The sequence below is a fragment of the Berghia stephanieae genome, chromosome 11 (assembly GCF_034508935.2).
Source record: "Berghia stephanieae isolate SIO BIC M18660-M18661 chromosome 11, UCSD_Bste_1.3, whole genome shotgun sequence".
In the NCBI taxonomy this organism is placed as follows: domain Eukaryota; kingdom Metazoa; phylum Mollusca; class Gastropoda; order Nudibranchia; family Aeolidiidae; genus Berghia; species Berghia stephanieae.
In genome coordinates this window covers 32,745,436-32,758,464 of record NC_088370.1, presented here as the reverse complement: position 1 = coordinate 32,758,464, position 13,029 = coordinate 32,745,436, and the positions used below count along the sequence as shown (strand labels likewise).

The following is a 13,029-nucleotide window of genomic DNA, read 5'->3' as shown; positions in this document are numbered from 1 at the left end:
ATCATTGACACTTCACAGTGTGGTCGTTGCATGCAGCGAGGGTTTGTCCCACGGATATCACAGTCCTAGAATTAGACGACGATATTCATTAAGTATAGCAACACAACTTATGCTGTCCTTGTTTATCTCTTGAACGTTCCAAATGTGACAAAGCAGCGGGTGTTTGATGGTTTAAACGTAGCTATCGTTATGTTATAGCCTGATACTTAAATCCAAAAGGACTGGCAGTTTGACGTCATTATTTGTTGTTTTTTTTTTTGCTACGCCTAGTGAGTTGTCGTTAGTAGAGCTCATGGAAACAAGTCATATTTTATTGGTTGAACTATTGAATACAACTCACGATTTATTTTCTTTTGTGGCAAAAGACTGGCATTTTGACGTCATTTTTTGGTCAGTATCAGGCCATAACTTTACTAAGGCCACGATTTAAGTCAGTAATCTGGAAATATGTGCATGAAAACGTTCTAGACAAGCAGACATTAAAAAAAAAAAACTAAGAAAAAGAATAGACATTCCTAAAACTTCGCCTGCTTTGACTGGGGATTGAACCTCAGACCACCTGATTACATGTTGGACTTCCCCAAGGTATTCTGATTTTTTAGAATTGATTGATTTTTTTATTTTATTTTTTTTGATAATCAAGAGGTCTGAGGTTTGATCCCAAGTCGAGGTAGACGGAGTTTTTGGAATGATTATTTTTTTATCTTCTTTTTTTCCCCCTGATTTTTGACACGTGTTCATGAACACCTTTCAGACTTCCGACGGAACCCATTTTCTACATTCGGTTTGGTTTACTTTGATATTTTTCAAGAGAAAGTCAGCCTGACTTTTGGGACAACTTCTTTCATGTATTTATTTTTTCTTTCTTGGTTGTCTGACACTTTTTTATACACACCTTTTCAGATTTTTGTTTATCTGTACGGAAAGGACAGGACATTTTTTGTGATTGGTATCTTCAAGGTCTGGAACGTCCATCACCAAGAGTCAAAGGTGAGTTTTATGTTTCTAGACTATCTATTCTGATGATTATAAAGTGAAATGTGGCAAGAAGCCTGAATGTAGTGTTATGTTGTGATGAAACAGAATCCAAAAATGGACTTTTAACAAGTTAGCTGCAGCCCTCTGGAGAGACACGTATTTAAAAGTTGGTCAGAAACTTGAGCTACAGATATCGACTGATTCAAATGAACCTCAAATTGGCAAAACTCTCAAACCTGGGACCTCGCGAGGTCTTCCACGAAGTCCAAGATCTGAGACTATTTGCTAAGGTGAAGGTCATTTAAATTGATCGATATTTGAGAAAGGAGTTTTCTGTCAAATTTTTTTAATACGCGTCTTCATGGACTAGCACTGAACTGGTAACGTGAAAAGGTTCGAACTACAACATTTGAGTCATACCAGTTGCCTTTAGTAGTACTCAAGGAAACAATTAATAATTCCATTGGATTTACTAAAGTAATGCTCACTGTTCACCTTCTTTTAGTGAAGGGCACTGTGTATTGTAAAGTAATTTTACGAGCAGTATTAGGCAATGAATGGTGAGAATATCGACAATATAAGATTTGCAGATGAAACAGCACTAGTTTCCGACTCAAAAGAAAATTTACAATTACTTCTTAATAAAATGGTTACAGAGAGTGAACTTATGGGGTTATACTTAAATGTAAAAAGACAGAATGCATGGTTGTATCAAGGAGAGAAAGAAATCCAACATGTAACTTAATAAGCAATGGAGAAACTATAAAACAAGTTCAGACATTTAAATATCTTACATTCATAAAAAATTTAGATGGCAGATTTTCACAGAAAAAAATGTGGTTTCTTAGAAGGATGTTAAGAATCTCATGGACAGAGAAGAAAACTAATGAAGAAGTATTAGAGCAAGCTGAAACTAAAAGGTTATTAATTCGTACAATATGAAAAAGACAAATGCAATTGTTAGGACACCTAAATCGACATAAATGTATTGAACATCTTGCTCTCACATGAAAGATAGAAGGTAAAATGAGTAAAGGTAGACCAAGAAAAAAATATTTGAATAGTTTGAACAGCTGGGTGTCAAAGAAAGAGAAGAGTAATATTAGTTTTCTGAGGGTTTTTTTTTCTGATCAGAGAGATGAATGGCGTACCATGATCACCGATGTCTGGCACAGACTTTGTACTCGAAGAAGAGAAGAATTAGGCAATGAGTTAACGAAGGCTACGATTGAGCCGTAACTGTGGTTGATCCGTAGTCTTGGAATAGTCCCTGAAGACATATTTCCCCCTTGGAAGTGAATAAAAGGAATACATTTTTATTATTTCGGTTACAAATTAAGATGTTTTCACTCTGAAACCGGAGGACTGGTTTCACACTTCCAAGTAGTTTGGAACCAGTATTTGACTTCACATTATTGTTGTTTCCTATTAGGCTCACTTTTGTTCTTGCACCTCTTCATTACCCTATACTACGTACATCCGGTTAAACATCTTTGGAACATTTTATATGCAGTCCCGGGTGTAAAACGTTATATATAAAGTGACATTTCATTTTAAAGGAAAATTATCCAACGCCTGTAAGGTAATAGTAAGAGGTAACGCTATTAACTGCCAGGCACTCAATTTATACCTGAGTACGGTGAGAGAATACGTATAAAGATGCCTTTCCAAAACTCAACGTTCTCAGAAATGGACTTGAATCCAGATTCTTTCTGTCTTAAGGCAAATGCCATACCACTCGATCACAAAGACGTTTAAAGAAGAAAGGGATGTAATAGTTTCTCTAAGGGTCAAAAAACTGTTGAAAAATTATTAACTTTGTCTACATCTTTTTGGCACCTTTAACTCACTCAACCCTAACAACGACTATATCCGTAGTTTACCCATTTTACGTTTACTTTACGAGACAAATTATTATGGAATAGGGGACAAATTATATCAAAGCTCATGTTTTTAGATTTTAGGTGTTAATGGTAGTTTAATAAAACTGTCTATGTACATGCTCATTTTTAAAACATTTTCTTAGAATTTTGAAAATTAGCAAAAATCTCTAAGATTGAGTGAGTTAAAGCTGGAGTTATTGCTGGAACATTTGCTGCCATAATCTAAACTTTTTAAAACTTATTTTCACTTCTCAAGCCAGTAAAAAATCTGATGTTAATCAAAGGTTACCAATCTTTCAAAATAGTTAGATATTTTCGAATGTTTGTTTCAAATATTCGAAAGAAAAAAAACGAACAGCCTCATGACCATGGGCTTCACCAGTCGTGACGTCACTTCCCTCGTTATAACGCAAACTAACTTGATAACTGGTTCTAAACTATTGGAACAATGGCGGACGCCCTTATGAAATACTTCTTCGACGAGCATAAAAGTGTATCCAGAGGAAAAAAACATTATAAATCTGATCACGTTTTGACTTTTAAAAATTCTCATCACATGACAAGTGAAAAAGTTCTAGCCAGTGTGAAGAATAAAAAAGACCGATTTTCTTTGTTTAGAACCAAGCTGCTCGTTGCTGGGCGGACGTGACATCGGACTATTGAATCCTATTCTCTCATAATAAAATATACCTCAGATTGCAGACAAAATGGCGGCGTTCTCGCTGAGTGCATGCTGGTCAATTTTGGTCGTCATGGCAACCGTGCATACAACCCTGTCAAAGATGGTGGATCTGTCACATGACCATTATGATACCACCTTCATGTCAAGCGCTGATATGCCTAAATATAAGAAAGATCTGATTTTTGAAGGAGATTATGTTCCGGGAGTTTTGTAAGTATGCAGTCACTAAAACTAGATATTATTATTATTATTATTATTATTATTATTATTATTATTATTATTATTATTTTTATTATTATTATTATTATTTTTATTATTATTATCAAAATTATTATTATTATTATTATTATTATTATTATTATTATTATTATTATTATTATTATTATTATTATTATTATCATCATTTTTATCATTGTTATTGTTATTATTATTATTATTATTATTATTATTATTATTATTATTATTATTATTATTATTATTATTATTATTATTATTATTATTATTATTTTATTATCATTATTAATTCCATAATTATTATTTTTGTTATAATTATTATTATATCATTATTATTATTATTATTATTATATTATTATTATTATTATTATTATTATTATTATTATTATTATTATTATTATTATTATTATTATTATTGTTATTATTATTATTATTATTACTTTCATTATGTAATTTTTGTACGGCAACTTTTTACTTTTCATATGTCTCGCTCTGGATCATGATGTATATAAAAATATTTCCATTTTTTGGTGAATGCGGTTATCACAGATTATGTCTCTTGTTTGTGTCCTACAGAGTGAATACTATTAAGATGACAGCACACATGTAAACATTATTTCTTGGGGCTCGGTTGGTTGTACGTGTTAACAAAACTCACAATAAACATAATTCATAAAACAACAACAAGCCACAACACAAGAATACCTGTCCAGTGTGGATTAGTATTTGGAATAGGATTCAATAGTCGTAACGTCACTTCCTTCCTAATGACGCATGGTAACTTAGTAACACTGGCTCTAAACTATCGGAACAATGGCGGACACCCTATGAAATATTTCTCCGGCGAGCATAAAAGCGTATCCAGAGTGAAAAAAAAAACCATAAATTTGATCATGTTTTGACTTTTACACATTCTGATCACAAGACATATGAAAAGTTATAGCCAGCTTGAAGAATAAAAAGTAATGATTTTCTTTGTTTAGAACCAAGATGGCCGCCGTTGCCAGGCGGCGTGACATCAGACTATTGTATCCAATTATTCTTGGTCCACAAATCAAGGGACGGAATTTGATAGATAATGAATTCACTCATTAGCTTGCGACACAGTTAACAAATATTGAATTTCAAGCTCAACTTATAAAATTCAAACTGAAACAAATGTCCAAAATCATGTCAGTGATTTTTGTTTCCTAAACTTTAAAATCTGAATAGGTTAGTATTGAACAGTTTCGGACAAAACAGAAAGAAAATACAAGAAAAGATTGACCCAAAAATTCAGACCACTTCAACTGGGGATCGAACCTCAGACCTTCCAAATACAGGTCAGGCGTCCAACCATTACACCACAGAGATTACTTGATAGATCGGACAATGTGAGCGAGCGATCTGTATTCATGTTCTCATCCGACCTAGTCATCGATCACATGATTTGCTGCTGTACAACGATTGGACATGTCTCAACATATCTAAACACGCTGCTTTGTTTGTGAAAGTTGTAAACATACCCATGAGTCATGCTGAGCAAAATGACAAATTGTAACGTTGGATATTTCTCAAACTGTGAACACTTTTCACTATGATGTAGATAGGTTATTTTGAGCACACTTTGCAATGTGACCAATGACCTCGAGCACATGGAAATGTAATATAGGGAATGAGATTAGCGGAAGAGTAGCGTCCCTTGATTGGACGTCACCTTACAGAGAGAACGTCAACATGGTTTTGCGTATGCGTCTCTCTCGTCCTCTCTTTCGGTGAAGTGTCTCATGCCGCTTTCACCGGCAGCGAGGACGAGAGACGCATGCGCAAAACCATATTGACGTTCTCTCTCTAATAACTTCTCCGCCGGTGAGGTCCAATCAAGGGACGCTACTCTTCCGCTAATCTCATGCCCATTGATGGTTCCATTGTGACCTCTTGTTGCCATGCCTATCAAGCTAATTGACATGGATGCCTTTTTAACGTTTTTCCTATCAATTTAATGCTTATATCCCTAAAAAAAATAATCGTTCGTAACAAACACATATTGAATCACGAAAGGACGAGGACAAAGGCATGAGAGTAGCAAGCAGCATGTTCAGTGCATGTATAATTATTTTGTGTCAAGATGTTGTTACGATCAATTTTACGCGAGACGCCAAGAATCTGAAATACACTTGAGCTCCAGGGACCATATTATAACTTCACTTCGCATAAGCCATCTACTAAAGACTTCAGTTCTCTCTGTCGGCTGCATCAACATCGATTTTATTCCAGATCAGGCCAGACTCTTTCAGCTCTGTATCCTTGGATCGTCTCCAGGTTACTTTGGCCCTGCATCTCTGCCTTTTGCTATCAGACGTCCAGTTCTTAACAAAGCAGTTGTCTCCATTCTGACAGCATGTCTTAGCCATCTCCATTTGAGTCTCTTTATAGTCGTCGCTATGCTCATTGTTCCTGTCTTTTCCTTTTTATTTTCATTTCAAAATACTACTTTAGCACTTCTAATTGACTCAATACTGTTTAGTCACAAATGTTTTCATATTCATATTCTATTTTTAACTCTTCCAGCATTCAGTACAACGAATATTCCGTTGGTGAGCACGGAGGAACCCATATAGATTCCCCAAACCATTTTACAAGGAGTGAGGATGCCGTTTTCATTTTCTTTTCTTTTTAAAATCTCTCTCTCTCTCTCTCTCTCTCTCTCTCTCTCTCTCTCTCTTTCTCTCTGTCTGTCTCTCCCTTATTTTTTCTTTCTTTCTATCTTTATTTTTCTCTATCTTTCTCGCTATCTGTCTATCGCTCTATCTTATCATTCCTTATCTCTTTCTATCTGTCGCCCTATTTACCTATCCAGATATCAATAAATCTAATAACCTAACCTATCTCCCTTATTTTCTTTATGCCTATTTCTTTTTCCTACCAAACTAAATACTTGTCTTTTGTCCAATCTCCCTCCTCTCCCCCTCCCACATGCCTCTCTCTCTCTCTCTCTCTCTCTCTCTATCTCTCTCTCTCTCTCCCTCTTCTATATCTGTCTCTTTCCATTCCTTTCTTTATTTTTCCATCCCAACACCCTTCTTCTTTCTCTTACTATATTTCAACTCTTCCTCCTCTCTCTATGTATCCTCTCTCTCTCTCTCTCTCTCTCTCTCTCTCTCTCTCTCTCTTTCTCTCTCTCTGTATATGTAAATATAAAACATTTCAAGTTAAATTATGATTATTTAACTGCTACGACATTGTTTCAAGCGTTAGCTCTCATCAGGAAGTGCTAACGCTTGATACAATGTTGTCGAAGTTAAATAATCATAATTATAATACATCACTGATTGGTGGAAGGCATCACATGAGATGCTCTGAGCATGCGCACAAGTCAGTTCTGAACATCGTTTTCAAGTCAACTGGCCGTTGTTTATTTCTATTCGAAAGTTTCTATTCTGTTATAAAGGTAAGGAGGTGTGACATATGGATAATAACAGATGATTAAATATTTAATAAGCTCTTCTTTGTAATGGTAACATTGGTTATCCTGTTTTTTCTCTCATTTATTAGACTGGCAGAACTAATCACACTGGTGTCATCGACACGCATTGTTTTGATTTATTTTAATTCATTGTCACCATTGTGCTGTTGCACTCGTCCCTTGGTTGGATTTTAACAGTGCAACTTGTTTATAGCACGAGTGTCCTTAGTTTGGCACATGAATGGTGATGTGTCCTTAGCTTGGCACAAAAAAAAGAATTACCATGTTATGGTTTGCATTGAAAGTGGCTGTGTTTCCGTCTGAATTAGGTCCACTATGGACCATAAAAGTGGGGTGGAAAAAACAAAACTAAACTGGGTCAACATGAAAAATGAATGTCAAGGTTTCTTTCTGTTTTCACCCAATAAAATATATAAAACATTATATTATCGTTTTATTATCAAACTTGGTGCAGGATAAGATTCATGATGTATGTTATTATCTCATTTTTGTCCAGAAATAATTATCATTTGAAAAATGGAGAAAGATAAGGTCACCAGTGACCCATTCGCCAGAAACGACGTAGTGACGCAACCAAGTGACAGTGACGACAGCTCGCCGTGTGACGTAGCGGCAATGCTGAGCGAGTTGAACAGTGGAAAGCACGGTTTGACTCGCTTACGGAGCTTGTGATGAAGCGTAAGAATGTGGATGGAGAGAAGAAGACGGAGGATAAAAGAATAAAACTGGGTCACGACAACAAATACTGGAGTGATGACAGTGATAGTGATGACGTTGATAACGGTGGCGAAGTCGAATCAAACTTGGAAGAAGAAGAGGATTTGTTGTGTAGTAATCGAGAAACGACTAGGAGTGAGGAGAACAATGATGAGAGTGATAGTTTTTTGAGGAGTTTGGAGGATGAATTCAATGAGGAAGAAAAAGTTGGAGGGAAGGTGAGGAGCGACCTTGCAAAGGTGGTGAAAGGCCGGTTTTCAACCAAACTCAATCCCTAAATGTTGAAAAAGAGATTGGAAGCTCATGCTAGATAGACTTTCTAAAAGTTCAACATAATCCTCCAGTCACAATCCATGTTTTTGCAAATTTTTTGAGTGGTTTGTTTCAACAAGGTTTTAGTTATAATACTATAAATATTGCCAGGAGTGCAGTTGCTGCTCATTTATCATCTTACTGATAATTTGGAACTCATAAAATTATAGTAAGACTGCTTAAAGGAGTCTTTAACAAAAGACCAGCATTACCAAAATACAATGAAACATGGAATGTCGATTTAGTTATTGATCATCTATCTGGATGGCCAGATGTTATTGATGTGTCGTTGAAACAATTGACTCTGAGACTTGTTATGCTTTTATGTCTTTTATCAGCTCAGAGAGGTGATGCTTTACATAAAATATCTGTTGATGATATAACATTATATGATGAAAAATGTGTGATTGTCCATTCATCGTTATTAAAAACATCTTTACCAAAGAAGCATTCTAAACCAATTGAATTAAAAAGGTTTGAGAATGAGCGTCTATGTGTGGTGGCACACCTTAGACATTATCTGAATGTGACAAAACAATTGTTGATTTCTTATGTGAAACCACATAAACCTATTTCACGCAGCACTTTGTCTAGATGGGTGAAATCAGTTCTCAAACTTTCAGGAAATGATACGACTATATTTACAGCCCACAGTACACGTGCAGCTGCCACTTCTGCTGCTTTAATTCGAGATATCCCATTAAGAAAAGTATTGGACACTGGAGGTTGGTCTAGTGAATGTACATTTGCCAAGTTTTATGAGAAATTTGTTCAAAAACCCTCCAGGGATGACAATGTATTTTCTCAAGCTATTCTTGATAACAAACGTTAATTATGTTTGATAAAAATACAGTATGAAAGGTGCAGTAAGCAACCCTTGTAATTATTATAGGTTGCATCATTTGTAATATAGTATTATTATTTGCAACAGCCATGATGTTCTTGACATGTTATAAAATCGCTTTTTTTACTATTTTTTTTGGATTCTGATTATGTTTTTGGTTCTTCAATAATAAGTTTTATTGAAAATTATGTTTTCTTTGTTGATTATTATGGTGTAAGCATGTTGCTTCACATTTGGTTAAAATCTCATGTGATGCCTTCCACCAATCAGTGATGTATTATAATCAAAGATTAAACTAGACTTACCTTTAGGGAAGTTGACGTTTAATATGGATTATTAAAGTCAACTGATTGGGGAAGGTATTCACATGCCTAACCCCTTTTTTCTTATTAACATTTAGTAGTAACCCTCTCTTGGTGTATTAATTTAGTATGTGTAAATAGATTATCATGTGAATACCTTAGTTGAAATGTGTATCAAAATGCGGGCTAAATACTGACTTGTGCGCATGCTCAGAGCATCTCATGTGAATACCTTCCCCAATCAGTTGACTTTAATAATCCATATTAAACGTCAACTTCCCTAAAGGTAAGTCTAGTTTAATCTTTGATTACACTTGAAATTCTAGCTCCTTTTATCAAATAGTTGAGCACTATTATTTCATGGTTTTTGTTTTTATAATTTATATATATATATATATATATATATATATATATATATATATATATATATATATGTGTGTGTGTGTGTGTGTGTGTGTGTATGTGTGTGCCTCTATCTCTTTCCCATTATTTTCTCCCATCTCTGTCTCTGCTAAATATATAATAGAAACAACAATATCTTTCTGACTACTTCTCTCCCTAATAACCCTCCCCCCCCCCTCTATCTCTCTTTCTCTCCCTCCCCCGTCCCCCTCCCTCACTCTCTCTCTCTCTCTTTCTCTCTCTCTCTCTCTCTCTCTCCTTCCTCTTTTTTCTGTTCTATCTGAACTCCCTTTTTACATTTAGACATTGTACACTCCCATTAAGCATTCACACAGTCTTTAGAGAAGAACAGAAGAAAGGTTTAATCTCCCAAATGCTTGGGAAACATAGAACAAATGGAGATGGATCACGCTTTCGCATTGGAAGGTCCTGGGTTCTAGCCTCGCTCGGTGCATAGTTGAGTCATTGGAAAACGCTCTTTACTCACATTCTCTCACCGTACTCAGGTGTAAAATGAGTACATGGTCGTCAAAAGCTTTGTCTCTGTCCGAAAAAAAATGGTAATTTTGCCAAATAGGCGTCATGTACCGTCCTACATGTTAAGTGTTACTGTGAAGCGCTTTGAGCACATTGAGTGGATATTGTGCTATATAAAAGCTCTATTTTTATCAGTCATACCACATGACAATACCTGATGACGTGGCATTTCTTATAAGCGAGTTATACATTAAGATTGAACTGTTCTCAGTATAAAATGAATTCTCTGTCGTAGGTTTTCAATCATAACACTTATGTGGCTTTAGAAAGTAATAGAGTTGTCAATAAACACGTCGAGGTATTATAATTAATTAATTAATTAATTATGCCTCCTCCTCGTTATTAATATTTAGTTTTAAATGTTTATCTAATTCTTTTTTGTTGGTCAATTCATGTCTTCCATCTATCAATCTTCTATATATTTCTACCGATCTATGTATCTAAATCTAATAAGTGTAAATTTCGTAAATATGTAAGTAGATATTTATTCCATACGGGGAATTTTATAGTTGCAAATTTACCGGTATATAAAAATTAGAATTGAGACGATTTATGGGACGATAATACATACATTAAAACTAAAAGGCTATTAATTCGTACAACAAGATAAAGACAAAAGCAATTTTTAGGGCATATAAAACGACATAAATGTATTGAACATCTTGCTCTCACAGGAAAGATAGACGGTAAAAAGAGTAAAGGTAGACCAAGAAAAACATTTGAATAGTTTGAACAGCTGGGTGACAATGAACAAAGAAAGAGAAGAGTAATATTAGTTTTCTGAGGTTATCTGGTCAGAGAGATGAATGGCGTACCATGGTCACCGATGTCTGGTACAGACTTGGTACTTGATGAAGAAGAATACATACATGTGTTATAAACGACCATCTGTCTAGTGAAGTCTGACTCGAAAATCTTGTTTTACAGATGGCTATTCTATGGAGCAGATACCCCTAGAGAACACCATTGCTGATGGAGTGATGATTGATTGCTACAAGGAGACCAGCAAAGATCCTAAATACGTCCTTTCATTACAAAAGGTAATTTCATGTTTCCTAGCAGGTGTTAGATGCTACAATGAGATTGTTTTGTGTATCTGTCTGTTTCTCAGTTCAGTGAGTAGTTGAAAAGAAATAATCTTGCTCTTGGATCTACATGATTCTCTGTCTTACAAATATTCCTTTTTATGATATTCTATAAATAATTTTATCTATCCCACCATATCTATAACTATAACTATTTTTTTTCAGAAAAATATAATCAATTTCACGGAAGATTACATGAACGAAAGTGGAAACTTGTTATGCTCATTTCTTGTGTGGCTATGTGGTCCACTTTAAATGTTGCTGTTGGCCAGGGATCCATTGTAAAGCGCATTGAGCACGTTTAGTGGGTATTGCGCTATATAAACGCTCCGTTTATTTCTTATGTTACTGCCTATCAAGGCACACAACCAGAGAGTCAAAAGGAAGCTATAGCAGATGAAATAGGAAAGCAAACGCAGTTGTGAAATTATCCCAGCTTTGGGGGTCATGAAACCTGACTCAGTCAAAACGATCTAGAGATTAAACGTCACTCAAAGCGATGGGGAACTCGTGAGGAGCCGACCCACTTAAAAGGCAAAGTTGGGCCGCTCTGTAGTAAAAGTCTATCTATCCGTTTTTTTTACATCATTAGGTTTGACTATCTTCCAAACAACAAAACAATGAACCAAAAAAAATATATATATATTTGAAGCTCTTCCGCTCATTTTTAATCATACTTCTGACTTGAATACTCTATGTGTTTAATATATAACATATATACATAATAGTTTATGTGTTTTAAACAATCATCTGGAGGGCTGAACTGGTGAGTGTACATTACTTAAACGAATTCCAGCAGTAGGGGAAATGTCACTACCCGATTCAGAATAGGAGATGATCTAAGTTTGTTGAAAGCGCTATTAATTCATTTTAAAAATATAATATCAGTAGATACGTTGTGTTCTATATTCCCTCCACAGGTCAAAGACTGGGAGAAGAAACATGGAAAAATTCCTCCAAAATCTGCCGTCATCGTCAACTTCAACTGGTCACCTAAATTCACGGATAGCAGGGCCTACTTAGGTACACAGGACCTCACAAATACCAGGTGAAAAATCTACAGACGTAAAACGTTAATAAAAGAAAAAATAATTGAGAAAGCGGGCCACCAATGAAATATATGTTGTTGGCCTTTCTCTTGGGTACGAATTTATGTAGGGAGGTCAAGACGATGGAAATTGAATTTATAGACAGTCTTTTTTATAAAACAGAATTTTTTGGATAACGTTTGTCATGGACTGAGTCCTTTATGTCAACAAAAATGTCCATTCCACATATTCTATCGATTAAAAAGATAAGAGATTTAGCAGAGCATGCTTATCACGCATCACGAATCACGTATCTATCACATGATCATTCTCATCATACGTGCCGCTAAACCTCCTTATCAACGTCGATGTTATTTTTTTATGGTCGATAAAGCTTCATTCGCACGACTTCTTTCATGTTTATTTTACATCCAACAACATATATAAATACCCCAGCCGTCCTCTATCTAACCTCTTTCCTACAATTATCTTTCTACGACCCCCCCCCCCCCCCCCCCCAATCAAATCACTACAGCTCATTCCACTTCCCTACCGTCAG

General features: G+C 35.3%; 1 protein-coding gene across 2 annotated transcripts in view; it reads left to right on the top strand.

The window, feature by feature from the left end:
- Positions 1-6: 6 nt before the first annotated feature.
- LOC144956783 (isatin hydrolase-like) overlaps positions 7-13,029 on the top strand; it is a 13,692-nt gene continuing 669 nt past the window's right edge. Inside the window, exons 1-7 of one of the 2 annotated variants that reach the window (XM_078887496.1) lie at positions 7-92; positions 904-990; positions 3,557-3,753; positions 6,328-6,401; positions 11,285-11,397; positions 12,363-12,490; positions 13,006-13,029. The exon at positions 13,006-13,029 is cut by the window's right edge and continues 669 nt beyond it. In XM_078887496.1, coding sequence (XP_078743622.1) covers positions 3,569-3,753; positions 6,328-6,401; positions 11,285-11,397; positions 12,363-12,490; positions 13,006-13,029 — 524 coding nt within the window. In that variant the 5' untranslated portion in view covers positions 7-92; positions 904-990; positions 3,557-3,568. Of the gene's footprint in view, positions 93-504; positions 586-903; positions 991-3,556; positions 3,754-6,327; positions 6,402-11,284; positions 11,398-12,362; positions 12,491-13,005 lie in introns of those variants that run through there. The other variant, XM_078887495.1, reaches the window with a different exon arrangement.